Source organism: Dendropsophus ebraccatus, chromosome 1 (assembly GCF_027789765.1).
Source record: "Dendropsophus ebraccatus isolate aDenEbr1 chromosome 1, aDenEbr1.pat, whole genome shotgun sequence".
Taxonomy (NCBI): domain Eukaryota; kingdom Metazoa; phylum Chordata; class Amphibia; order Anura; family Hylidae; genus Dendropsophus; species Dendropsophus ebraccatus.
The window spans coordinates 211,315,363-211,343,294 of record NC_091454.1 but is presented as its reverse complement, the minus strand read 5'-3'; the positions used below and the strand labels follow the sequence as shown (position 1 = coordinate 211,343,294).

The following is a 27,932-nucleotide window of genomic DNA, read 5'->3' as shown; positions in this document are numbered from 1 at the left end:
CCTATTACACTACGTATAGGCAAGCTGGATCTTTCGGAGTGAGGTGATCTTTGTAAGTGTGGGCAAAAGATGAGATATTAACTGTAAATCAAGGTTTTCAAGAACACCCCTTAAAGAACTATTCTGTTTCCCAAAGATGCGCTAGGTCTTATTTTCACAGGGTGTCTTTATTTTTCCATGAAGAATAATTTCCATTTATTGTTGAACAAAATAACATAGGGACCATGGACCAGCGTTGTGTGCAGCGGCGCCATTGGTGTGAGTCTCGGGGGCGGGTTAGCGAGCGGGTGATCTTACTTTCGGGGGTTCATTAAGAGCACTGTGGCTGCAGAGATAATCATTAACACATTATAATCACGTTGTATGGACTGATCTGAACTCATCTACATAATGGACATGTATGAATAGCTGCTACCGATCAATCAATGACTGGAAGCATCTCCCCATCAGGGGCTGGTAATGCAGAGCTCAGAGGTCGGCATTCAATCACTAAAGACAATACATGTTGTTAGTGCCCCACTAGGAGATAAACCTGGAGCTAGTGAATAGAGAAAGAGATTCCGAGATGCCAATTGACATCTGCTTGGTCTCAGTTTTGGGGGGAGGCTGTATATTTTGGAATTCTGCAAACTCTCTACTAGGCCTCATTTTCGGGGAAACACGCTAGTCATCGCTTTCATGCCGTAAGTCTTTAGGATGGTCCTCGATGGCCTCATCAACATTGGATGATAGATCTCTCCTTGTTTGGGTATATGAGGGATCTATGAGTCAAGGGCAGGGAGAAGATGCCAAGGACAGCCCTGATGTGTGGCCTTTATATCATCTGTTCTGAAGCACTGCATAACTTTACAGAACCCAATGATGGGAATAATGGGTCTTTGCAACAAGATCTGGGGAGTTTCCATGTGTCCACCAGGTTTTCAGCATGAAGAATTTCCCATCGGACTAGAACTTCTTTGGAGAAACAAAGCATTCCTCTATGTACCATAGTGGGTGAATACACAAGTTCCTATATCACTCCGCAGGAAGTAGACCACCTACTGGGGTTATTGGGAGTGAAATCAAGACCACATTTCTTCCTAGTTTTGAGGGGGGGGGGGGGGGGATCATATTTTCTGTGTATTTTGTACAAACACCAGTAATATCCTGACAGTATTGTGTTTAATTTGCGCTGCATTGTAGAATGGCTTGGGTTTACTGCCTCTTATTGCACAGTACTTGGCAGGACGCTGTCATAATCGGCACTGGCATCCACAAGGATTGTAATTACTGTCACATGAATTGTGCATTTCTATTGTATTATAGGACTAATGCAATATCAGCATTCTGCTCCATATTTTAAGTCTAAATATCATATTCCCGACTTGAAAAGCTCTGATAAAAAACTTCTGTAAAAAGGTGGTCGTTTTCTTTATAAGGTGTTTTGTTTTTATTCCCAAAATTTCACAAGGAAAACTTTCTCCATTATACTGCCAGTCCTTAAAGGGGTTCTCCACTTTAAACAATTCTTACTTGTTAGAGGGCTACCTATTACACAGGGCGATCTCTGCCACATGATGTTGTCATGGCCGATTTAATAAATAAGTTCAAGGGAGGCCTAGATGGTTTTCTTGAAAAATATAATATTACAAGCTATGGGCATTAGATTTCCGGTGATACATTGATCCAGGGATTGTTCGGATTGCCATTGGAGTTGGGAAGGAATTTTCTCCCTGTGATGGGGCAATTGTCATCTGCCTCATAGAGGTTTTTGCCTTCTTCTGGATCAACACAGTAGGGTTCCTTTAGGTTCAACCTGATGGACTCTTGTCTTCTTCCAACCTTATTAACTATGTTACTATGATCAGATGGAACAGGTGTTCAGGTTCCCTACAGCACCCCCACAGGAGAAATCAGGCATTACACAGTGCTCACTCCCATCTATAAATGGTCTGTGTAATCCTGTAACCAGAACAAGTCCTCCAGAACAAAAGATGCTCATTGTATCCGCTCTCCACTGTGGCCAAGACATGCCATCCTGAACAGAGGACACCCTCCTCCATTAACAAGTCACTCGGAGAGTAAATAAAAATGGTTATACTCAACTTGCCAAAGTACTATAACATGTAGTTTCTTAAGAGTTTTATTGTGTGCACGGTTGTTTAAGCTTTACATGTGTTTTTTCGGGGTAGGCTGGGTTCACACTGCGTTTTTGCAATCCGTTCAATGTATCAGTTTTTAATTGGTTACTTTTAACGGACAGTAAAACGTAGTCAACACTACTTTTGAGTACATTAAAAAAAAAATGATCTGTTTGCCAGTTTTCTTTATTTTTATAATGGAAGTCAATGGAAAAACTGATCCAAACGGATGACACACAATTGCATCCGTTTTTTCCATAAAATGCATGTGTTAAACGGATTGCAAAAACACAGTGTGAACCCAGCTGTACTCAGGTTTTAATTCACACATATATAGATGACCCCATTAGAAGAGAGTTATTTGCAAGGTTGTTAAATACGGGGAGGTTCCCAGATGTGACTACTGTGTGAAGACAAAGCCATGTCCACACATAGGGACCAATGGGTGAATACATCTGCTGGTAATATGGCAGTTTTACAGGCAAAACAGGTAGACATCTCCCCTAGTATCCTACCCCCAGTACATAGTTTCCCCCATGGTAGGGATCTCCTTTGGTAGTATGAGGACAGCTCAAAAGGCCCAGTGTATTACAGGGATGGGTAGCAGCGGCTATAGTGGTAGTTACGCCCCTGATAGACGCCTATATTATAAGCATAACTGCTTAATATCGGTCTGTACAAAGTTAGCAGTAACATTTTCAATGGTACTAGCAACAGAAAGCAGCGAGCCTCTATGCCTAACATAAGGGAATAAGAGCACGGATACATGAAAAATCATGAGCGCCATGACAAGACAGTGATGGGATTATAGTGAAGGGAACAAGACAGAGTGTAGACAAATGAGAAAAGACCGGGGAAGAAACATGACAGATGACAGAGAGGTGCGCACAACTGGAGACGGGGGAAAGAGGAGAAAAATGAAGTAGTAATACAGGAAGGAGGCAATAAGTGAGGACAGGGAAGAGGTGATACAAAGCCATACATGCCGAAAAATGCCACAAAGCAAGGCCAGAGATCAGCTTGAAACGTGTAGAGAATGCTCACCCATCAACAAGCACAAGAAGAGGTCAATACAAAAGGATAGAGAACGACGGAACATAAAACATGCCGCCATGATGTACACATACCGCAACTATTCCACTATAATACATTCAGGGCTAATCCTCGAAGTGTTTCTACTAATCTATGTATGAATACACATTCTACATATAATCTGCCCATATAAAACACGCCGCAGGGATAGGAAACTATAAACCTCACAGCACAGAGCCGCAACAAAACCCCCATTCTAGCAGACGTCGGCTGAGAGGGAGGAAATAAAAGGCCGCTAATACAGACAAATCCTGCCCGCCGCACCAGCTTATAATGTGTGTGCTGGCTGGGGGGGCAGAGGGTCGGGATCAGGCTAATGTCAAGGGAGCAGGGCAAGCAAGTCTGTATACTGATACGGAGGTGATCACGAGTGCACACAGGTCTGCATGCTTACAGGTACAGCCCATGACCGGACAGGTGTATTATACTGTATACAGGTACAGCCCATGACCGGACAGGTGTATTATACTGTATAAAGGGAAAGGTCATGGCTGGAGAGGTGTATTATACTGTATACAGGTGCAGGTCATGGCCGGACAGGTGTATTATACTATATACAGAAGCAGGACATGGCTGGAGGGATGTATTATAATGTATACAGGTGCAGGGCATGGCCGGGCAGGTATATTATACAGTATACAGGAGCAGGTCATGGCTGGAGAGATGTATTATACTGTTTTCAATGTAGGCCACGGCTAGAGGGGTGTATTATACTGTATACAGGAGCAGGACAGGGACGGACAGGTGCATTATACTGTATACAGGTACAAAACATAGCCAGAGAGGTGTATTATATTGTATACAGGTGCAGGTCATGGCTGGAGGGATGTATTATACTGTATACAGTTGCAGGGAATAGCCGGAGAGAGAGGTGTATCATACTGTATCCGAAGCACCTGTGTGCAGGATAATATAAAACACCTGTAGGGAATCTGGATATATATAGTGCTTATAACATTCCAGCAGATATATCACATTTTGTGTGCGGCTAGCAAAACTACAGCTATCTAGTTACATATCTCCACACAAATCATCACCCATAATAGCAGGGGGTTCCCCAATGCACACAGTGATGTCACAATAATGGAATAATGCACACAGTGATGTAATAGCAATGGACTAATGCACACAGTGATGTAGTGATGTCACAGACACCATGACCATATCCATATAGTGAAGCGACAACACACACATAAAAAAAGGCTTTCCAAGTCTGTTGTGACATCACAACACTGAAGAAAAGGCATAATGATGTCATCATAAGGAAGTAACAAACATATGATGTCGCACTACAGATAAATTGAGTGAAACAGTACAAAAAAGCAACACCCCGTAGTATCTTACATAGTCACCCCCACCACCACCATGTACAGATGGACCCACTCAGTTGTTGGACCCCCATATAGCAGCAGCTACAGATGTAACCCTGGTAGGTATAAGGCAGCATTATAAAAATCCCATCCCCGGAGTGAGAAGAGGAGGCCATTAAGCAGTATCCATGAGACTTAAGCTTTATCAGTTCAATAGGAAATCACTTAGGGAAAGCGTCCTCTGGGGAACATGCAGCCAATCAAGGGGATTCTAGGCAATTGGAATGGATTGATTGTCACCATTGTAATGAGGTTCACCTGATGTGGGGGGTATGCTGCAAGATCGAATACCTCATGATAACACGTGACCGGAAGATCCCACAATGGGGCTGATTCCAAGATAGATAGAGAAATAAATAGAGTCCTTCACCAACTACGTACCCATATTATTCTGCCACTTGGCTTCAAAAAGGACCATACAGGTCTAAACGTTGCTTATTGGGTGTACAGCCCCATATGGGTCAGCCATACACCCCCTATTTTATACTATAGTTTTATCTACCCTTATAAGCGATGCTTCCATCTCCACACTATAGTGACGTACAGAGGCACCATAACGGTGACAAATGTAGTGCCTCCAGCTCTCTCTCAGAGAGTCCTTCCCTTACAGAGTGCTGACAGCAAGCTGTCATATGTGCTTCTGCCTGGGACTCACCAATCTGTGCAGCCGCCTCCTGATCCTCGCTATCATCACACAGACATAGGTGGCAGCATTACACCATGCAGTACCAGCACTATCCAGGGAGGCTCTAGTTTTGGGGATGTGCTGGATCATTCAGGAATAATTGAACATGTCGGCGGGATGTTTCTATATCCAGGAATTCCTAGCTCGGTGATCGCAGCTTCAGCTATTAACCCTGTTTAAGTCTCAGGAAGCTGTGAGTGAGCAGACATTGCCGGCTGATCCATCTAGTTCTGGTAAATCCAGGGTGAGAGGTCTATCAGGAAAAGCTCAGTCTCATCCAGTGGGAATCACTCTGTAATCCAGCAACTAGGTTATCAGACGCTGCCCTCGAATACAGCGTACATCATAAGGACACAAGTACTGGGACACCTACACCAGCTTTAAAGGGGTAGTTAAAAAAAAATTTATTTCAAATAAACTGGTGCCAGAGATTTGTAATTTACTTCTATTAAAAAAGTCTTCCAGTACTTATCAGCCACTGTATGTCCTGCAGAAAGTGGCGTTTACCTTCATCTTGACCTTTGTCAATGCTTGTTGGAAGGTCCTGCACCTCAGGTTGGCCGACTATAAGTCTATATATCACTGTTTACTATAGGAAAAAGAAGAAAAACATCCAACATACTGAATTTTTGAGTCCACAACTACTCCGAAATGCTGTCTGTGTCCATTTTGTATACAGTTTCCTCATCACATACATCGGCTCACTTGCCGTTTCACTCAGGCTTACTTCTGCTTCAAGACGCCAATATATGTTTCCCATGACTTATGGGTGACCGATGCGGCCATTACTACACATGCAGATTTATGGTGGGGATGGGGGATTAGGACGGATGTGCTCACAGAATGGCAAATCTATATAGAGGGTGTGTAACAGATAGGGGGGGTAACACTGCACGAAAACTACAACAGGGAGAATGGAGGATGGGAACATGTTAGCGTTATCACAGATAGGGAAAAACACAGCAATACTCACCAAGGAGACTACTGAGGTGACAGTATAGGGGGTCATATCTTGTAAAAAGGGCTACCATCATTGGCACATTAATGATGCGTTTACAGAGAGATTTATCTGACAGATCTTTGAAGCCAAAACCAGGAATAGACTATAAAAAGGGAACAGATCATAAAGGAAAGACTGAGATTTCTCCTCTTTTCAAATCCATTCTGGGCTTTGGCTTCAAAAATCTGTCAGATAAATCTCACTGTATAAACGCAACCTAAGCCAACTAATATGTGGTCTAATGTTAGACAGCAGTCTATAAAGGTGAACCTTATTTATCCTACAATATGAGCCACTGATAAATATGGCCTATTCTTAAAGGGGTTATACAGGATTAGAAAAACATAGTTGTCTTCCTTCAGAAACAGCGCCACTCTGGTTTATTTGCAGTACTGCAGCAAGTGTTTTTTTAATACTGGATAAACCCTTTATGGTCCTTTTTAACAGGCCTCCTTTAAGGCCTTTGTAAGAGCATTTATATGAATGTGCGTTCCTGTAAAGGGACTAGTGTTTAGCCAATGGACAAACAACCAAACGCTCGTTTTTTGGCTGATAGCAACATTTACATAGTCAGAAAGGCCACAGTTTGTCAACAGCATGTAAACTGCTTGTGTGTAGCGACTCTGAAACCATCTAGTCCAGTGTTTCCCAAACCAAGTCCTCAAAGACCCCAAACAGGTCATGTTTTTAGGGCTGCACAAAAGATTCAATCAGCATCGAATGGACATTTGCTTGTTTGGCAGCAGATCTCCCGCCCTTTTACATGGGTCATTAAAGGTTTATTCTACTCAAACATATCAAAAGTTATGTTGCTGCCCAATGTGAAACTAATAATTTATTCCATACGTGTTATTATCTATTCTGCCTGCTTCCACCAGTTCTGAGCTGCTGTTTTCTGTTGAAACACAAATCTGTGTGAGCTTTTCTCTCTGTCTCCCCCTCCTCCCCCCTCCCTTCTGAGACATCTGATCAAGTCCCTGGCAGGCTGTATCTGCATGAATGCTGAGAGGATTATTTTGAGGTCAAGTTGCTGATGAACTCACTGTGATTATCCCTCCTAGCATTACAAAGAAGCTACAATGATGCAGATACAGCCTGCCAGGGACTTGTTTACATCAGCCGTCTCATAAGCCATGCATCACTATAATACAAAGCGATGTGCGGCGACAACATCTGCTGATGATCGGCCTCTCGGACCAATATGTGCCCAATCTGGTAGATAATCAGCTCATGTAATACGGCTCAGCTAATCAGACGGCCTCAGCTATCAGACAGTTTTCGTAATCTGCCCCACTACATTTAACTGCACAGTAAGGCCTAATTCACACGTCCCATAAAGTTGTCCGTAATTCAAAATCTGTTAAACTTAGAGCACTTTGACTTACTGTATATTGGGCTATTCACACAGTCCGTGTTAATTTTGATCTGTAATTCGCTCCGTAAAAAAAAAAAAAATCTGGCGTGGATTGTGATTGCGGTACATTTTACCAATAAAAGTCTATGGGATACATATTTGTTAAGGACGCCACGGATGTCACATCAGTGACGTCCGCAAAAAAACAGATGAAATCTATGCAAACTAGTACTATTCCGATTTTATAGATACGGAAACTAATGCAAATACTGATGATTTTTGATGATAGCGCAAGGTTTTGTGGCCCAGAAAAATCACTGAACGTGTAAAAGAGTCCTAAGATAGGCAAATCCAACGTCCATTCTAAACATTCTCTAATACAGGCAGATTATTAGGACTGCAGATTGCTTGGCACCCATTCACTGGCTGACTGCAAGGATTTTTACATGCACAATCAACGGGAACAGACAGACATTCTTAGGAACATTTGTTCAGCTGAAAAAAAAGCTGGCTAAACGTGACCTTGTGCAAACCCTGAGCCAAAAATTCTGATAAGAAGGCAGAAGACCAGACCTTCCAACAGTTGGAAGTGTTCATAAAAAGCCTGGGAGCATCTCCTTGTCACGAAACACGTTTAAGAACGTCATAAAGAATCCAATATACATACAGTTATCTGTTGGCCGTATTTGCTGACAATCCTATTCTTACATTGCTGCTAGATAGAGATGAGCGAACCTCAAGCCTGCTTAGGATAGTCTAAGCCCGATCGTTCAGCATTCCATTACAGGTGGATGAGAAAGTTGTATGCTGCCTGATAAACAGATACAGCCATAGGCCATATCCATGTTTTCCAGGACTCCCTAGAGCTGCATTCAACTTCTTCAGCCACCGATAACCAAATGCCGAACAATCAATCTCGAGGTTTCCTCATCTTTACTGCAATACCTTAATCTAATATGATCTAATGTTAGGAAGATAGATTTGACATGTCAATGTTTTCTTGTTTAAATATTTTTTGGCAAATTTTTTTTCGACTCACAGCTACCGTCTATGGGTGATGCTGTGTTGTCTCTATCCACAACCGCCTTATATGCTTGGACTGCAGCGTGACTCATATTTCATATCCCTCCATAGACGTTTTTTATTTTTCCTTCATTTCATCAATGTCTCGGGACAGTGGGGAGTCTCGATACTGGATGTCAACGTGAAGACACAAATGCAATGTCACCACACAGTACAGACGGCACCTCCTGTGTTCGGGCTGTGCTATCCTGCTGAAGCACATTACAGAAATCCCCTCTCGAATATCGCTGGATACAGATGCTCTCCGGAGAATGTGCTTTACGTTCACCGTCTTCACGGATTGATGTAACCTCTAGCTCGTTTTCAAGGTTAAATATCCCAGATGCCCAAAGTGAAGTGTTTGAGAGACAGAGTGTGCGGCGCAGTTTACAATTAACTTCCAATTCTGAGCGAATAACATTCAATCCAATTTAGTCAGGAATGTGTCAATGAGACGAGCGTAACTTGGCTACAATGAAAAGCTGCACGCAGGACGCCAGGGGAAAAACAAGATATTGATGATTTAGTTACGGGATGAGAGTTTATGTTCACCGTGGAGGTGGCAGACAGTAATAGTTACAAGAGGTCTAGATGAGGCTGCAAATCCATAGCAAAATCCACACGCTTTACATCAAAATTACTGATGTGAAATTTGCAACAATCCATACAGAAAAATTCTTTATCATTTGGACGAGATGTGAAAAATTTCATCAACCTGTGTGGTATTGTAATGCCGACGATAACCAACGAGGCAGTTTCCCTTGGTTGTTTTGGGTTAAAGGAACACTTCAGATGAGACAGGTTTTTTTTATGCCAATGCATAGTTTGCACAACAGTGGGGCATGACACTGACATATGTTACTGTCTGATGTGCACGTAGCACGTACCACCACTTTTACAAGTCATCGGATCACCTCTAGTTGTGTCTTGCATTCAGTTCCCGACTACCACTCTGCTTGTAGGTCATGCACGTAAGTGGGTCTTAGGCCCTAAATGCCTCTGCCCCACTCATTGCCAATGGAGGGTCCAACCTACAATGCTCTGTGCAATTGCTTCTAGTCTACTTTGGTGTGCATTTGCCGTCTCCATTCTACTAAGTTTATGATAGAACACGGCCAGCCTTGACCCTATGAATTTTGCCTGCTGCATTGTTACCGTAACTTGGTGTTGTGGCACTCAAGTATATCATCCATACCAGATACTACTGCGTGGCAACCTATGGATTACCTGCGAGAAAAATCAACAATGCCTTGCAGAATTTAAAACCCATTAGCCTCTGCTCTGTAGCTTAGTAACTCTGTGGGTGTTCCTTTAAAGGTTATGAGTAGAAATGAGCAAACTTGCAGAACTATAAGCGTTTGAATCCCGCTGCCTGGAAAAGTTGTATGCAACCCAAGAACTGCCTGGAAAACATTGATACAGCCTGGCTGTATACAGGTCTTCCAGGCAGTCCTCGGGCTGCATTCACCTTCTCCAGACAGCGGGATTCAAATGCCAGTTGTTTGGGTTTGTGCGAACCTGAACTTACGGCAAGTTTGCTCATCTCTAGTTACGATTGAAGAGGAGGTGTTTCCACTTTCAGAAGGGATGGCCTTGGATATGACATCACTGACTGATTTATGGGAGTCCAATCACTGTACATTTCAGAAACTGGTGAAAGTGCATTAGTAGTGGACTGTCATGGGAATAATCAAACGTGAATGAATGACAGTGATTAATTTTAGTTGATTTTTGCAATGAGTCTTTGCTGGACCTTTCCCCTTGGCAAACGTCATCAGCTATGTTCTAAATGGTAAGTGCCCGTAAAGGACAGACGACTAAGCATTCATAAAACTTATCTGTCCTCATAGACATTTGACGGACAAGTTCATTGGTCTAAAATGGTGATTTTCAGGCATTTAACGATACAATAAGCATTAATGCTTGCTGAATCTGTGAGGCCCAACCAAATATAATCTGAATTGACCATGACTGGCAGCGATTACCATTAAGCTTGTTTTTTAGGGTAGTGAACTTTTTGCCAACACAAGCCTCTGAAATTAGGCAACTTACAAATTACCATGTCCTTGCAACCCTGACTCGGAAACCTAAAAATTGTCACACCATGTAGTTCTAACGGGGTGCACAAAGCTAAAATGAGGGTTTAAGGTAAAGTAAACAGGATTTGGGGTCCCTACAGCTACCGGAGATAGAGAAGGAGCAATGCGCTCTTTGCCATCTTTGTCCAAATATTAAAACAGTGGCTCCATTCTATCCGCCAACCCCCACGCTAAACTCAACATCAAAGTCCATCTTGAAAGAGTACTATGAGCTTACTGATTGATTGAGTTATGTGCTGCTTGTAGAAGTCTGTGGAAAAAGGAGAGAAAAGATGGAGAGGAGTATCAAAAAAAAGAGACAGATGCAGACAGAGACCGCAGGGAAATCCCAGCAGCTTATAGAGTTAATCTCATCCTAGTACTGGAATCTCAACTTACACTGCACATTACTGCTCTATAATGTCATCCTTGCTGCTGCTGATGCTTCTGAAGGTCTGCTATACAGGTACAAGAGAACATGGCCCCCTCTTCTGTATGTGCAGTATAAGGGAGGCATTGGTCAGGTAATATAGAGGTTCAGTTTGGATGGAATGGCCCCTCTATAAAGGTCATGCAGTATCTCTATTTTCTCTGTATTTCTGGATTATTCTGACCTTGTGTTCGCTATGTCATTGTCACTCAATCTTCACCATATTTCCTTTATGTCCCCTTCATCGCAGTGTGAACCCAATTGCTATTTAATTTCACTGTTCTCTGTAGTGTCGAATAATTATGTTGCCTCCTCTGAATGATGACTAAGCCGCTCATGTTATTTATTTATCTGATATAATCCAGTTGTCTCTGCTCATCCAAACACAGGAAATAACCTTATAGCCCAGTCTTTTCTGTTATTAACCATTTAGCAAAGTAACGTCGTCCATATGTGGCAAAAAAAAAAAGCATCAACGCGTCCAAAACAGGGAATTCCTGATCCCATTCCAGCTCTTCATGTGACACAGTGACTAGTCACCAATGAGGTTGGATACATTCCAGACCTTATAATACTAGGATCTAACATCCCAATATAGGTCACTAATAGCACCCCATTGTACACCAGTGACTTTCCATACCTTACAATACAAAGATACAATACAAAGATACAATACCCTAGATAAAGGTCAGATAGCACCCATTTCAGCAATATCCCAGACACTATAATACAAAGATACATACAGTGCTTCAATACAAGACAATACTAACACCCCAAGATGCTAGTCAGTGACAGTGCAGACTTTGCACAACAATTAAATATAATGACACCCGAGACCTTATAATACAAAGCAGAGTAGATTCTGGATAACAGAGGCTCCTTGGCTTTCGTGATCACCCTTCCATTAGGAGTGTCTATACCATGACACATTTATAGGTGCTACAATGAGCCCACTAAACGTGGCAATGTATGAATCTGAGCAGCCTAAACCCATAATGCAGACAATGGTAATAACCAGTCTCCCTTCTATATTGCTCTACAATTTATGGTGTGAGCTATAAGGGACAGGATGCCACAAGTCACTACAAGACCTCTGCACATGCTGTGCGGCAAACACAGGCTTGCACCTCTTAGCATGCTATGGCCGCAACCAATCATATATGTCCAGGTCACATTCCAGGTCCCTACTCAGACCCAGAAACGTCCGGGACCGTACATAACACCATCAATAGGATCTTCCCACAATGTTCCTTTAACGTTACAAGGGCCTTTACAGGTTCAAGTTTATGCAGTGCAAGTGGCTGGCAAGTAGAAAGTACCATCAAAAGGGACAATACAGAGAAAAAAAAACGTAAACCAGACAAACCCTCAAGACTATCAAGACAATTCCTCCCCATTGTGGACAATACCACCATAAGCAATCTAGTGTGGAAAATACCACCATAAGCAAACTAATTTTGACCTTTTGTAGGAGATTTTGATTATCTGTACCACACAATGCCTTATACAATAAAGTTTCTTGTAATTCCTCAGTTTCGGCATGCCAGTCATGTTGGCAGGCAGCGTCAGCTGTGACTTGGCACCATGGTTGTGGATTGGAGCTAATTTGTTGAGTCACAGTCACGCTGAATTACATCAGGATTCAGTGTTCACGCAGACCGGGCCCCTAAGTTATGCCAGTGTTACTGAACAGAACCATGCTATCCATGTTATTCTCCACCACCGGAAACGCAACAGAACTGATTGTTTCTACAAAAGTAACATATACTTTACCATAAAATGTAGACCGGGAAAAAACACGTCGGTAATTACAAGAAAAGCCGTCCCATGGGAAATAAACAAATGCAAGCCGCTATACGATAATACCAGATTACAGTGAGGACTGTATGTAAGAAAAAGTGATTGAAAAACGAGACCCGAGATGTGTCGCGGAAAAGCGACTGTGGTGACAATCACTTATATACAGGCATGGCTAGAACCATCTGGATGGATATAGAAAACCTACTGATCTGATCTGCAGTCAGTGATGTCTGACGTCAATGAAAAAATAGCATTAGACTTACTACATTATATTTAAAGGGGTTGTAATAAATAATCCCTGCTACCAAAAGGGGGCACTAGAGTCTGTTTTCTTCCTCTTGGAGAGCTAATTTGAATGTTTCCCCAGAAAGCATTGCAAGACTTTCCATCACATGTGGATCTCTACAAGGAGAACCAGTACCTTCCAAACACTGCTTTGAACATCTTCCAACCAATCTATAGCTTACTTTGCAATGATAATGGTGTTTACAGATAGGTGTCCATGCTTTGAAAGATATCACGATTCAAGGTAATGGCCATTCAGATGACTGATCGTTCTTGTTACACATCGATCGTGCAGCGGCTGCTAGGCCAAATCCGTGGCAGACTGCAGCTTTCTCTCGTTCTCTGGGCTTCTGGGAGCGGGATTGAGGACGATCAGCGGATTACAGTCTGATAGGGGGGGGGGGTGTCTCTGATGAGACATGCCCTTTAAACTACATAACCTCACACTATATAAATAAGACATGAATAAGGCAAGAGATCGATAACTAGCGGTGGGAGTAATAAGAGGAGCATCTAAGATGATGAAAAGGTTATTTTCAAGAGATTGTAGCTCATCAATTGGAAAATTTCAAAAGGAAAGGTTAACATCTTCTAGACTGCAAGAAGTTATCACTACTCATTCATAGACTTGAATCAGTTGGGCATGTTATCGGCTTGCTCTATCCAAATGGTTTGGACCACTGGTTTTGGGCTCAGACTTCGGATAGACGATACAAAGAAATGTGCCATCAGAGACGCACCATTAGGCCAACTGAAGTCTAAACAACTAAAAATTTTTAGAACAGGGACCCAAGTCTCCCATTACAATGGGGGATGTGCACCGCCGCTCCATCTACGGGAGCTGCCAGAACCAGCCAAACACTGTACTCAGCTGTTTCGGTCTCCCATAGAGAAAAGAAAAAAAAAAAAAAAAAAAAAAACACCACTTCATTCTAATAGGAGTCTGGGGGGTCCAAATTCTTGGGATTGTGTCCCCCCCACACACACACCTCGTTGGGCTAGTTATCCCCCATCTTGTAGATATCCCCCTATAGAGAGAGGATAACTATGTCAGATGGTAATACCTCATCTGGTTGCCTTTCAAAGTGCCTGGTCTTTTGTCACTCCAAGAAATTAGCAATTTATTTAAAGCTGGCCATACAAATTAGATATGTGCCATGTAGATGGTGGTTTGGCCATCATCTGCCTTATGTGTATGGACATCTCAGATGACATGCTTTCCTGCTCTGAATTCTCGGCTTCCATGCTGTGGAATTAACCATGGACTCGGACACCGAATAACCCCATTAAATTGAACCAATCTATATCTATATGAACGCGTAATGAGAAGTGCCAAAGGGAAATCATTCGTAATCAACGTCAAATCCCCAGGGATTTTATCTTCTGTGTTAACAGACCATAAGGGGGCATACACACGTTCCATGCACAGTCCATAAATATGGACGATGAGCTACGCAACAGAGTTTGGAGGTCCCAGCATCATGATTCATGGTGATGCTGGGAGCTCCGAAACAGTTCAAATCGTCGCGATACTGATACTGTAATGATAAATGACGCTGGGAGTTCCACGATTCCAGTCCGTAACACAACTAACTCAACTTCAATAATCCAAATATGCAAACTTACAATAACCTGCATGAACCCGAACACTCAGCATTTGACGATGGACGCAGCCCTAGGGCTGCTTGGAAACCATCTCATCTTATACATAGGGATCACCCAAGTCGGAATCCCTCCTTTATTAATAGCCAGTTGACCTGTTGGGTCGGATGCTATTACGTCATCTAATTTCTACAGCCATCTTTATGGACTAAATTAGAACAATGCGTCTTACCAGTTTCATACACCCAAGCATAATACTACAGACTACTGGAATAACTGACCACTCCAAATCAAGCCAAATCAATAAAAATTTTACAGAAATATGGTAAATTTCGAGCCACAATGACTACAAGGAGTAAAACACAATCGCAGTTACTACATACCGGTGTTTATGGCTTGCATGGCTGTTGCTGGTGGTCCCGTGGAAAGACGACGGCCAGGACATTCTGGATTTCCGTAGGCCGGGGCGGTCGCTCGTGTCCATGGCATCGGCTCTTTCCATCTGCCGGTGAGGGTGGCGATCCGTGTCCGAGTAACCCCGATGTTTTATTCTGATAGGTGTCCTTGGTTGCCTCCATAAATGTTGCGGAGGCTTCAATGTGGCTTGTCCCTCCCGTGGCACGGGAAGGGACAGCGAGAGACTTTTTTTCGGGCAGGGTGGTACTTCCATCATTGTGCAAAAGAAAAAAAATAAATAAATCTATCTGGAGACAAAAAAATAAAATTTATCTACCTATAATATGCATTAGCGACATTCACAAAAATAAAGGGATCTGTCCGGGGCATGCGTCACCTCTACTGATCCATCGATTGTATAAAAGAAAGGCAAATCAAGAGTTGGCTTCACCGCCTCCCCCCAAAAAATATATAAAACCAGATATAAAAATAAAGGAGTCAAAACATTTTTTTTTTCTAGTCCGAGGCAAAAAAAATTATAGAAAAATAAAGGCAGGTTGTGATTATTGAGACGAAGCTATTAGCAATACAAGACGTGTCTATAGGCGGCAATGAGGGGGGGGGGCGGCAAGAAACGCACGAGGCTCGTTCCTTACGGGATGGCTCTGTCTATTTTTAGAAGAATAAGCAGCGAAATATTCTTAAAGCGAGAAGGTAAAATGGAAAGGTCTAGTTATCATCCTTCGCTGCAGCTTTGGCTCTCCCATCAGCTGTCAGTGTATAGCAGATGTATACGGATGTATTTATAGAGACGTCAACAGTATAGAGGCTCGGAGCCCATAGCAAAGTCTCTTCTTCTTTTTTCCCGGAGATTATTGCTTAGGTTATTGCCAAGGTAGAGACAGGACGGGATTTTATTGCACATAGGTTACAGACGGGGCACAGGATGGCATCAGACCAGAGCAGATCCTATGGGGATGGGGGGCGCACACTGGCATTTAGTGCAAAGATCAGGATCTATCCATGGGTGCTCACATCATGTCTCCAGGGCTGGCATGATGGCAGTGCCAGCTCCTTGGCACTGCATTAGGGCTCCTCAGATGACAGCTGCCACTCACATCCCCTGTCTAGCCCCCCACCACCACCTGCCTGGCTGATTCCGATGGATTTGCTAAATGTTCTGCAAAAAAAATCTATAAAATGAGTGTTTTTCCTCTTTCCCCCCGGCTGCCGTCACTCCTCTTCACATATGGTTTGCATTCTCAATTCAGAAACCATTCTAGCAAGGAAAACTCACTGTCCCACAGTTACCGCTGCGTCTTCTGCACCTGTCTCGGGGTCTCCTTCATAAGTGCATGCACGAAGTGGGGTCAGATAGGTCGGAGGCTGCTGGGAGTAGCAAGGCGGCATCGTCCATCGTGTTTTCAGCCGGTGTGGAGAGCGCTGTGCAGGGAATTCCGTGTGAGGAGAGACGGAGCGGCGTATCCCCCCCTCCTCTCTCTGCCCAGACTGCTGGGCGACTGGCAGGACTCTGCCAGGTGTCTCCCGCCTCCCCTCAGCCGCTGCTGTGACGTCACGCGGGAGGCGGAACGCTCGGCGCTTGCTCCTCCCCCCGTCCCTTTCCTCACATTTATCGGTGATTGGAGAACGCGACCAATAGGTGAGGAGGGCTGCGCTAAGCCACGCCCCCTGGGGGGAGACACGTGGGGCCCCTGGCAAAGGTAACAACAGTGACTTCCAAAGTTTTATCCTAATTTTTTTTATTATTATTTTTATTATTTTATGCTCCTGATAATAGAGAGATAGCAGTGATTTATAATATGGTGCACTAGGTCACCTCCATTCTCCTGATCAGTGGTGCACTAGGTCACCTCCATTCTCCTGATCAGTGGTGCACTAGGTCACCTCCATTCTCCTGATCAGTGGTGCACTAAGTCACCTCCATTCTCCTGATCAGTGGTGCTCCATGTCACCTCCATTCTCCTGATCAGTGGTGCACTAGGTCACCTCCATTCTCGTGATCAGTGGTGCTCCATGTCACCTCCATTCTCCTGATCAGTGGTGCACTAGGTCACCTCCATTCTCCTGATCAGTGGTGCACTAGGTCACCTCCATTCTCCTGATCAGTGGTGCACTAGGTCACCTCCATTCTCCTGATCAGTGGTGCTCCATGTCACCTCCATTCTCCTGATCAGTGGTGCTCCATGTCACCTCCATTCTCCTGATCAGTGGTGCTCCATGTCACCTCCATTCTCCTGATCAGTGGTGCTCCATGTCACCTCCATTCTCCTGATCAGTGGTGCACTAGGTCACCTCCATTCTCCTGATCAGTGGTGCTCCATGTCACCTCCATTCTCCTGATCAGTGGTGCTCCATGTCACCTCCATTCTCCTGATCAGTGGTGCACTAGGTCACCTCCATTCTCCTGATCAGTGGTGCACTAGGTCACCTCCATTCTCGTGATCAGTGGTGCTCCATGTCACCTCCATTCTCGTGATCAGCGGTGCTCCATGTCACCTCCATTCTCCTGATCAGTGGTGCACTAGGTCACCTCCATTCTCCTGATCAGTGGTGCACTAGGTCACCTCCATTCTCCTGATCAGTGGTGCTCCATGTCACCTCCATTCTCCTGATCAGTGGTGCACTAGGTCACCTCCATTCTCCTGATCAGTGGTGCACTAGGTCACCTCCATTCTCCTGATCAGTGGTGCACTAGGTCACCTCCATTCTCCTGATCAGTGGTGCACTAGGTCACCTCCATTCTCCTGATCAGTGGTGCACTAGGTCACCTCCATTCTCCTGATCAGTGGTGCACTAGGTCACCTCCATTCTCGTGATCAGTGGTGCACTAGGTCACCTCCATTCTCCTGATCAGTGGTGCACTAGGTCACCTCCACTCTCCTGATCAGTGGTGCTCCATGTCACCTCCATTCTCCTGATCAGTGGTGCACTAGGTCACCTCCATTCTCCTGATCGGTGGTGCACTAGGTCACCTCCATTCTCCTGATCAGTGGTGCTCCATGTCACCTCCATTCTCCTGATCAGTGGTGCACTAGGTCACCTCCATTCTCCTGATCGGTGGTGCACTGTCACCTCCATTCTCCTGATCAGCGGTGCACTAGGTCACCTCCATTCTCCTGATCAGTGGTGCACTAGGTCACCTCCATTCTCGGGATCAGCGGTGCTCCATGTCACCTCCATTCTCCTGATCAGCGGTGCTCCATGTCACCTCCATTCTCGGGATCAGCGGTGCTCCATGTCACCTCCATTCTCCTGATCAGCGGTGCTCCATGTCACCTCCATTCTCGGGATCAGCGGTGCTCCATGTCACCTCCATTCTCCTGATCAGTGGTGCTCCATGTCACCTCCATTCTCCTGATCAGTGGTGCACTAGGTCACCTCCATTCTCCTGATCATTGGTGCACTAGGTCACCTCCATTCTCCTGATCAGTGGTGCACTAGGTTACCTCCATTCTCCTGATCAGTGGTGCTCCATGTCACCTCCATTCTCCTGATCAGTGGTGCTCCATGTCACCTCCATTCTCCTGATCAGTGGTGCACTAGGTCACCTCCATTCTCCTGATCAGTGGTGCACTAGGTTACCTCCATTCTCCTGATCAGTGGTGCTCCATGTCACCTCCATTCTCCTGATCAGTGGTGCACTAGGTCACCTCCATTCTCTTGATCAGTGGTGCACTAGGTCACCTCCATTCTCCTGATCAGTGGTGCACTAGGTCACCTCCATTCTCCTGATCAGTGGTGCACTAGGTCACCTCCATTCTCCTGATCAGTGGTGCACTAGGTCACCTCCATTCTCCTGATCAGTGGTGCTCCATGTCACCTCCATTCTCCTGATCAGTGGTGCTCCATGTCACCTCCATTCTCCTGATCAGTGGTGCACTAGGTCACCTCTATTCTCCTGATTAGTGGTGCTCCATGTCACCTCCATTCTCCTGATCAGTGGTGCTCCATGTCACCTCCATTCTCCTGATCAGTGGTGCAGTAGGTCACCTCCATTCTCCTGATCAGCGGTGCACTAGGTCACCTCCATTCTCCTGATCACCCACTGAGCAGCTTGTTACCCCCTACAATGCGGATACAGAATATCTTCTTGAGATGGGAATTTCCAGTGGAGACTTTTCTGGTGGCGGTTTATCTCCCCTGAGAACAGTTAGATCAGACAGCTACCACTCTTCTCTCCTCCAACATCTGCCGCTGCCATCATACACATTAGATCAGGGGTAGGGAACCTTGACCCTCCAGCTGTTGCAAAACTACAACTCCCATCATGCCTGGACAGCCAAAGCTAAAGCTTTAGGCATGTTGGGAGTTGTAGTTTAGCACCATCTGGAGAGCAAACGTTTCCTACCCCTGCATTAGATGATTGGACAGTCCTGCCAAATTCCAATGTATAGAACCAGCCTTAGATTTCCCATTTCCTCATAAGCCCTCCAGGGGGCGACATTTGGACAAAAAAAATTGCTAAAAAAATTCTTTCAAATCAATTAGTGTCAAAAAGTTATATAGATTTGTCATTTACTTCTATTTAAAAATCTCCAATCTTCCAGTACTTATCATCTGCTGTATGTCCTGCAGGAAGTAGTGTATTCTTTCCAGTCTGACACAGTGCTCTCTGCTGCCACCTCTGTCCATGTCAGGAACTGTGCAGAGCAGGAGAGTTTTTCTATGGGGATTTGCCACTGCTCTGGACAGCTCCTGACATGGACAGAGGGGGCAGCAGAGAGCACTTTGTCAGACTGGAGATAATACACCATTTCCTGCAGGACATACGGCAGCTGATAAGTACTGGAAGATTGGAGATTTTTTAAATAGAAGTAAATTACAAATCTTTATAACTTTCTGACACCAGTTGATTTAATAGAAAAGAAATGTTTGTTTTTTTGGTTTACCCCTTTAGCTTATGGCCATATTGCTGAACTATTCCACTATGTGAAGCAGGGAAGAAGAACCTGTAGCCCTTCTGCTGTAACAAAACTACAATTCCCATCACGCCTACACAGTCAAAGCCAAACCATGATGGGAATTGTAGTTCTGCAATAGGAGGAGGGGGGCAGGCTCCATATATTGAAGGTATTCAGAGTGCACAGCTTTATTACATGGAGGAATCCCATTGCAATGGCTTAGGCTGGGCCCACACTATGTTTTTCCTATCCGTTTAACGTATACGTTTTATGCATTTTTTTAACGTACTCAAAAATAGTGTTGATTTTGTTTTTCTGTCTGTTAAATGTAACCAAATAAAAACAGATAAAAAAAAACAGTGTGAACCCAGCCTTATTTTATGGTGCAAAAGCCAGTTTCAGGCAGTAGGTGAAAGGCTTCTTGTGGTCTGTAACCATGGAGACGCACATGTTTGCATGGTAGCTGTGCACACAGTACGGTAGGAGCATTATGTTGTATGTTAGCTGCACCGGGCGAATGTCCTGCAGTCAGTCCGTATTATATAGAATAGTGCTGGATAAATATATAGGTTGTTGGAAGCTCTGTCCATAGGAACAGTAAACATGTATACAATGTCTCTCCATGTGACATTAGGCGGGGTCACCCGGTCACAGTACTGTGCATAGCGGCTCTGCTAGGTAACCTGTGTGTGCCCAGCCTTATAGGATGGACCACGACCACCGCTGTCTCAGCCAGAGCAATGACAGGGCTCATAATCAAACAGCGTCTATGTGTGACATCCTCTGTGCTTATGGAGTCTGGCCAGCAATGGCCACATCAGCCCTCGGCCACTCGTATTCCAACTTTATAAAGTGGCAGCAGAGCCAGAGTAACAATTTTCATACTCATCAAATTCTCAATTATTAAAAGAAAAGCCCAATTGTGGATATACATCCCCTAGTTAGAATGGAGAGGTTACAGATAGTGTTTCTATCACTCTGGAGGACCCCTTCTGTCCTGCAGACATCAAGTCCATCGAGTGCTATGTAATGCCTTGCTTGGCCTGTGGTGGCACTGCAGGGAAACTAAACACGTACCTAAAGCAAATGTACCATCATTTAAAGAGACTCTGTACCTACAATCTGACCCCCCCCCCCCCCCAAGCTGCTTATACCTTTCTATATCTTCTTTTAATCCAAGATCTGTCCTGGGCTCCGTTTGTCAGGTGATGCAGTTATTGTCCTAAAAATCAACTATTAACCCCTTAAGGTCGTTTTTGCGCTTTAGCTTTTTCCACTTTATGTTTAAAAGTCCATAGCGCTTGCATTTTTTCACCTAGAGACTTATATGAGCGTTTTTTTTTTTGCGAAACCAATTGTACTTTGCAATGACAGGGATTATTTTTCCATAAAATATGCTGCAAAACCGGAAAAAAATCATTTGCGCTGTCAAATTGAAAAAAAAAGGAATTTGTTTTGATTTCGGGGAGTTTTGCATTTACGCCGTTCGCCCTATGGTAAAACTGACTTGTTATGCATGTTCCTCAAGTTGTTACGATTACAACGATATGTAACATGTATAACTTTTATACTATGTGATGGCTTTTAAAAAATTCAAACCATTGTTAATAAATATACGTTCCTTAGAATCGCTCCATTCCCAGGCTTATAGCGCTTTTATCCTTTGGTCTATGGGGCTGTGTGAGGTGTCATTTTTTGCACCATGATGTGTTCTTTCTATTGGTACCTTGATTGTGCATATACGACTTTTTGATCACTTATTACATTTTTTCTGGATTTGATTTGATTAATTTTGCACTTTGGAATATTTTTGCACTGACGCCGTTTACCGTGCGAGATCAGGAATGTGATTAATTTAATAGTTCGGGCGATTACGTGCGCGGCGATACCAAATATGTTTATTTGTTTATTTATTAATTTATATTTATAAAATGGGAAAAGGGGGGTGATTTGGACTTTTATTAGGGGAGGGGATTTTTTATTAATAAAAACACTTTTTTACATCAACTAGAAGTCCCCCTGGTATATACACAGCAAAGATCCATTTGATCGGTGATAGATCACTATGGCCTGCTGCAGGCCACAGCAATCTATTGCCAAGCCGGGATCAGCGTCATTGCGACGCTGAGGCCCGGCACGGGCAGAAGAACGACCCACTAGAAGTATAAAGCCCTTCAATGCAGCTGTCATGTTTGACAGCTGCATTGAAGTGCTTAATTAGCCGGCGCGGCAACGGGACCCGCGCCGGCTAATAGAGGCGCTCTCTGGCTTCAGATCACAGCCGGGAGCTGCGCCGTTCAGAGCGGGGTCCCGGCGGCACCCCCCATGGCACCATGAAGTACCAGGTACGTCATGGGTCGCTAAGGGGTTAAACTTGCAGCCCCGTGTAAAACTGCCTTGGCCTAGAATGTGTGTGCCCTAGGCCTGCATAGGCCCTCTCTGTCCATCCTCCCCGCTCCCCTCCTCATCATTAGCAATGTCTTTGGCAGGATTTCTCCTATTCATCACTTGTCTGGACACTGCACATGTGCCTTAAGGATCCAGCCCATGTGCAGTGTTCACACAGCTGATGAACAGGAGAATACCTGCATGCGGCATTACTAATGATGAAGAGGGCGGGAAGGAGGGATGGAGGGGTGGTGCAAGCCTAGGGCACAGACACTCTAGACCACACCAATTTGATACGGGGCTTCAAGTTTAAAAGTTGATTTTCAGGACAATAACTGCATCACCTGCCGCACAGACCCCAGGACAGATTTTGGATTAAAAGCAGCTATCTGACGGTACAAGCGGTTTGGGAGGGACAGATTGTGGGTACAGAGTCGCTTTAAGTTTTTTACATGAATGGATCAGCGCTGGCTGATGTTGGCTTTACTGAACTGGCTCCCAGTTCCGGTGCATGACGCCAGTCTATTTCCAAACACCGGCATGAAGCACCAGTGTGACAAAACCCCCTCCTCCCCTCTGTGACGTGGCTCCATTAGAATACATGGAACCGCATCACAGAGGGGGGATCATCACAGTGCTTCATGTTGGTGCTTTGGAATAGACCAGCGCTGGGCTCCAGTTCAAAAATAGTACCACAACACCAGCATCACTGCATCAGTGCCGATCCATTCATGTAAAAAGATTAAAGCGACTCTGTACCCACAATCTGCCCCCCCCCAAACCACTTGTACCTTCGGATAGCTGCTTTTAATCCAAGATCTGTCCTGGGGTCCGTTCGGCAGGTGATGCAGTTATTGTCCTAAAAAACAACTTTTAAACTTGCAGCCCCGTGCCCAAAGGCCAGAGCTTAGAATATCTGTGCTCTAACTTTGCACCACCCCTCTGTCCCTCCTCCCCACCCTCTTTATAATTAGGAATGCCACTGGAACATTTCCTTCTGTCTGAACACTGCACAGGTGCCTTAACGATCCAGCCCATGTTCAGTATCCACACAAGTGAGGAATAGGAGGCAATCTGTCTCAAGCATTCCTAATGATGAGGACCCCAGGACAGATCTTGGAATATGGACGTGGAATGCCTGTAACGGACTCTCCCCCCGCCCGGGCAGCATCTGTGATAAGATGCTGACAGCGGGGGAACTGTACAGATATGCGCCGCGCTGTAATGAATCAGCCGCGCGACTGGGGCGGGGGAGAAGTCCGTTACAGGCATTCCACGTTTGTGTTCCGTGCGGAACACGGCATGTGTGAATGCAGCCTTAGGGTGCAGGTTTTGCAGCTTGGTTCCATTGAAGTGAATGGAGGTTAATTGCAAACCACACCCGACCTGGAGACAAGAGTGGTAAAGAAGGTGGCCATGTTTTTGTAACGCTGGAAAAACCTTTTTAAAGATTAGAGATGAGCACAACTGGAGCATGCTCAAGTCTGAACGTTCACCATTTGATTACCGGTGACTGAAGAAGTTAGATGCAGTCCAGAAAATCCTGGAAAACATGGATACGGACTCCAGCCGCAGAAGTGACAGAAGAGAAGTGGGGGGGGATAATGACTATGTGGGTTTGTATTTTCTTCTTTCTTTTTTTTTATAAAGGGGGTGATGCCTACAGATGGGAGGATTGCCCACAGGTGGCGGCTGCCTATAGATGGGAAATAACCTATCTGGGAGGGTGTTTACTAGTGGGGGGGGGGGCTTTTACTTACAGGGGGATTTACTTGTGGGGCTGCTGTATGTCCTGCAGGAAGTGGTGTATTCTTTTCAGTCTGACAGTGCTCTTTGCTGCCACCTCTGTCCATGTCAAGAACTGCCCAGAGCATCAGCAAATGCCCATAGAAAACCTTTTCCTGCTCTGGACAGTTCCTGTCACGGACAAAGGTGGCCGCAGAGAGCACTGTGTCTGACTGGAAAGAAAACACCAATTCCTGCACGACATACAGCAGCTGATAAGTACTGGGAAGACTTGAGATTTTTAAATAGAAGTAAATTACAAATCTATATAACTTTCTGACACCAGTTGATTTGAAAGAAAAAGATTTTAGCTGAATAACCCCTTTAAGCTCTGATAAGCAGATTTATTCTATTGTTAGCTTTTCGGTGGATGAGGGAAGAGATCCGGTGATCACATCTGCACCCCAACCGTGCAATCTGCTGGGGTTTAACTGGTGTGGATTGGAACCGGTACGACATGATTTGCAATGAATGGAACGTATGTCTCTTCACGTTGCCAGCCAATTCTTCTCAGTGGCAGGAAATATAGTGACACCTGGTAACGGGATAATTAGAGGGATTTTTGCCAGCAGATATAAAGCGCTGTAAATGGGGAGAGCGGGTGGCAGGCGTCTGAGTGTTTATGTTTTCTTTGTAATATTTGTTTCCTTTTCAAACACTAACAGACGGCAACTTATAATAACCGAGCTATAATAAGACTGCAAAACGCTATAATAGTCAGGAAAGCAGGAAGGTGCCGAGATGTGCAGGTTAGAGAACGGCTCTGTTGTGGAGATGGTGCTGATCTCACTCTGATCAGTCCTCGGAGACTGGGCCTTTAATTGAAAAATCTGATTATTGCTGTTCCAAGAAATTATCCCCGCCCCCAAGGAACACAAGGAGATTCTTTGATGGATTTAATTACCTAAAATGTAACATGTCTATGAGGACGTGGAATATAAAAAAGATGGTTATACAGATCTGCCGCTCACGCAGCTCAGGAGTCTTAAAGCACACAGGCTCTATGGGCACCGGTTTGGAGCGGATGTTGAGGATGTTACTGATACATAGAAAGAACAGAACAGAAGCAAACACTGCCCCCTTGTGTTTATGTTGGGCTTCTAAGGTGAAGGGTAATGAGCTTCAATGCTAGAAACAGCCAACAGCTGGGGCATGGAACCTTGACTCTACAGCTGCTGCAGAACTACAACTCCCATCATGCCTGGACAGCCATAGCTTTAGCTGTCCAGGCATGATGGGAGTTGTAGTTTTGCAACAGCTAGAGAGCCAAGGTTCCCTACCCCTGGCCTACAGTCAAGGCAGCCTCTTTATTCTAACCTCATAAACCACTTTAAGGCTGGGTTCACACTACGTATATTTCAGTCAGTATTGTGGTCCTCATATTGCAACCAAAACCAGGAGTGGATTGAATACACAGAAAGGCTCTGTACACACAATGTTGAAATTGAGTGGATGGCGCCATATAACAGTAAATAACGGCCATTATTTCAATATAACAGCCGTTGTTCTAAAATAACAGCAAATATTTGCCATTAAATGGCGGCCATCCGCTGAATTTCAACATTGTGTGAACAGAGCCTTTCTGTGTTTTCAATACACTCCTGGTTTTGGTTGCAATATGAGGACCACAATACTGACTGAAATATACGTAGTGTGAACCCAGCCTAGAGCTTGAATCACATGTACTGTATCACAGTGGATTTGATGGTGCAAGTCAAAACCACTGCAATACTATATGTGTGATTCTAGAGTAAAAGGGTATTCCGCTCAGGTAAAATACATGCTGAATCATCCCCCCTCCTGGAGACTGATAATTCGTTTTATATTTGTTGTTATATTTTCAGTCTCCTTCCCCCAGTTCTGAGCTGCTGCTTTCTGCCGAAGACACAGAAAACTGGATGTGAGCTGTTCACTCCGTCTCCACTCTAACCTCCCCCCCCCTTCCGAAATGACTCATGTAAACAGTGTCCCTGGCCATCTGTCTCTACACCCTGTAATGCCACAAGGAATGCCACATTAAAGTCACCAACAACTTGACCTCAGATTAACCCTCCCGGCATCACAGAGTGCTGAGACAGCCGGCCAGGGACACTGTTTACATGAGCCATCTCAGAAGGGAGGTGGGAGGAGGAGAAAACAGCTCACACAGTTTTCTGTGTCTTTAGCACAAAGCAGCAGCTCAGAACTGGGGAAAGGAGACTGAAATATAATAACAAGTATGGAAAGAATTGTTAGTTTACAGGAGGAGGGAAACTAATGGGTATATTACCTGAGTGGAATACCCCTTTAAGTATATAATTTAAGGATATGGAAATGGTTCATAAACTTTTTTTTTTCTGTCTTTATACTATTTGGAGAAAAAAAATCTGAGACTGTTCTGTAACCCATCAATGAGTCCTGTATCCGGAGAATGTCCTTGTCTATAGAGGTGAATGGGGCCGTTGTTCATAAGCTCAGTCCCTTTGACTACTATTGGTGTCTTGGGACTCCATTTGCCTCTTGTAGCAGACCGGGATACTCTGGCCATCGGTAAGCTGTGAGCTGTGGGGTGAGTTAAAGGGGTTATCCAGAGCTACAAAACATGGCCACTTTCCCCCTACTGTTGTCTCCAGTTTGGGTGGGGTTTTGAAACTCAGTTCTATTGAAGTAAATGGAGCTTAATTGCAAACTGCACCTGAACTGGAGACAACAGTAGGGGGAGAAGTGGCCATGTTTTTGTAGCGCTGGATAACACCTTTAAGCTTTAGAGCTGAAGCTTAGAAAAGGGGAGGTGTACAGCACATGGGTGAAGGCTATCATAGACTAGACAAGATTTCACTTGAACAGCATAGCTGCTTAATGCTCAGACTGATAAAGCCAGAGACACAGGATATAAGAGATTCTTAAGGACTTTACTCCTCAGTCTTTTGGTGAAGCCTTGAGATCCCGGCCACTCTTATACAGAAGCCAGGTATAATAATAATATAATGGGCCCTGCTGGGCTCAGCGTCCGGCCTCACCGCAGCCATGCCATAGGCATCTCCACCTCTCTATTACTTGTGTATATGTTTAGTTCTGGAAACATGGAACTGTGGGTGGAAGATATTGTAATGATGAAACCAATGTCTGACGGTATCTGGTATGATAGTTGTGACTGTACAATGAATAGAAACATAAATGGATGTCATCAGGCTGATCCATGGCAGTTATGGGCAGTGAACCTTCCTGCCTTGCCTGTGTACAAGCACCCAAACCTTCCATGTTTTCATTGTTGTTGCTATATACTAGTATATTTGATCTTGACTCTTTCTGACTAAGCTCCTGTCTTGATTCTATGGATTTTTGGCTGGTCCTGACTATACACTTGTTTCATCCAATGCCTGCTGTAGTCTTACATCCTAGTAATAGATATACACATCTTCCACTGAATTCAATAATAAATCTGTCCTCAGTGAGCTAGTCAGCTCCCCCTAGTGGTGTCTTTTAATATTAGAACTTATGCCTTTTAATTATACTCTATCTGTGAAATTATTGGTGTCTGTAGTACAAGCCATTTTGGCCTCAAGCCCACGGAAACTCAGGCC

The 27,932-nt window shown here is 44.5% G+C and overlaps 1 protein-coding gene across 4 annotated transcripts in view; it reads right to left on the bottom strand.

The window, feature by feature from the left end:
- Nucleotides 1-27,932, bottom strand: part of PDE4A (phosphodiesterase 4A) — a 570,117-nt gene that overhangs the window by 187,126 nt on the left and 355,059 nt on the right. For 2 of the 4 annotated variants that reach the window (XM_069946404.1, XM_069946429.1), the window contains exon 1: nt 15,262-16,776. The exons of the other annotated variants lie outside the window; for them this stretch is intronic. In XM_069946404.1, coding sequence (XP_069802505.1) covers nt 15,262-15,551 — 290 coding nt within the window. In that variant the 5' untranslated portion in view covers nt 15,552-16,776. Of the gene's footprint in view, nt 1-15,261; nt 16,777-27,932 lie in introns of those variants that run through there. 4 annotated transcript variants of the gene reach the window in all.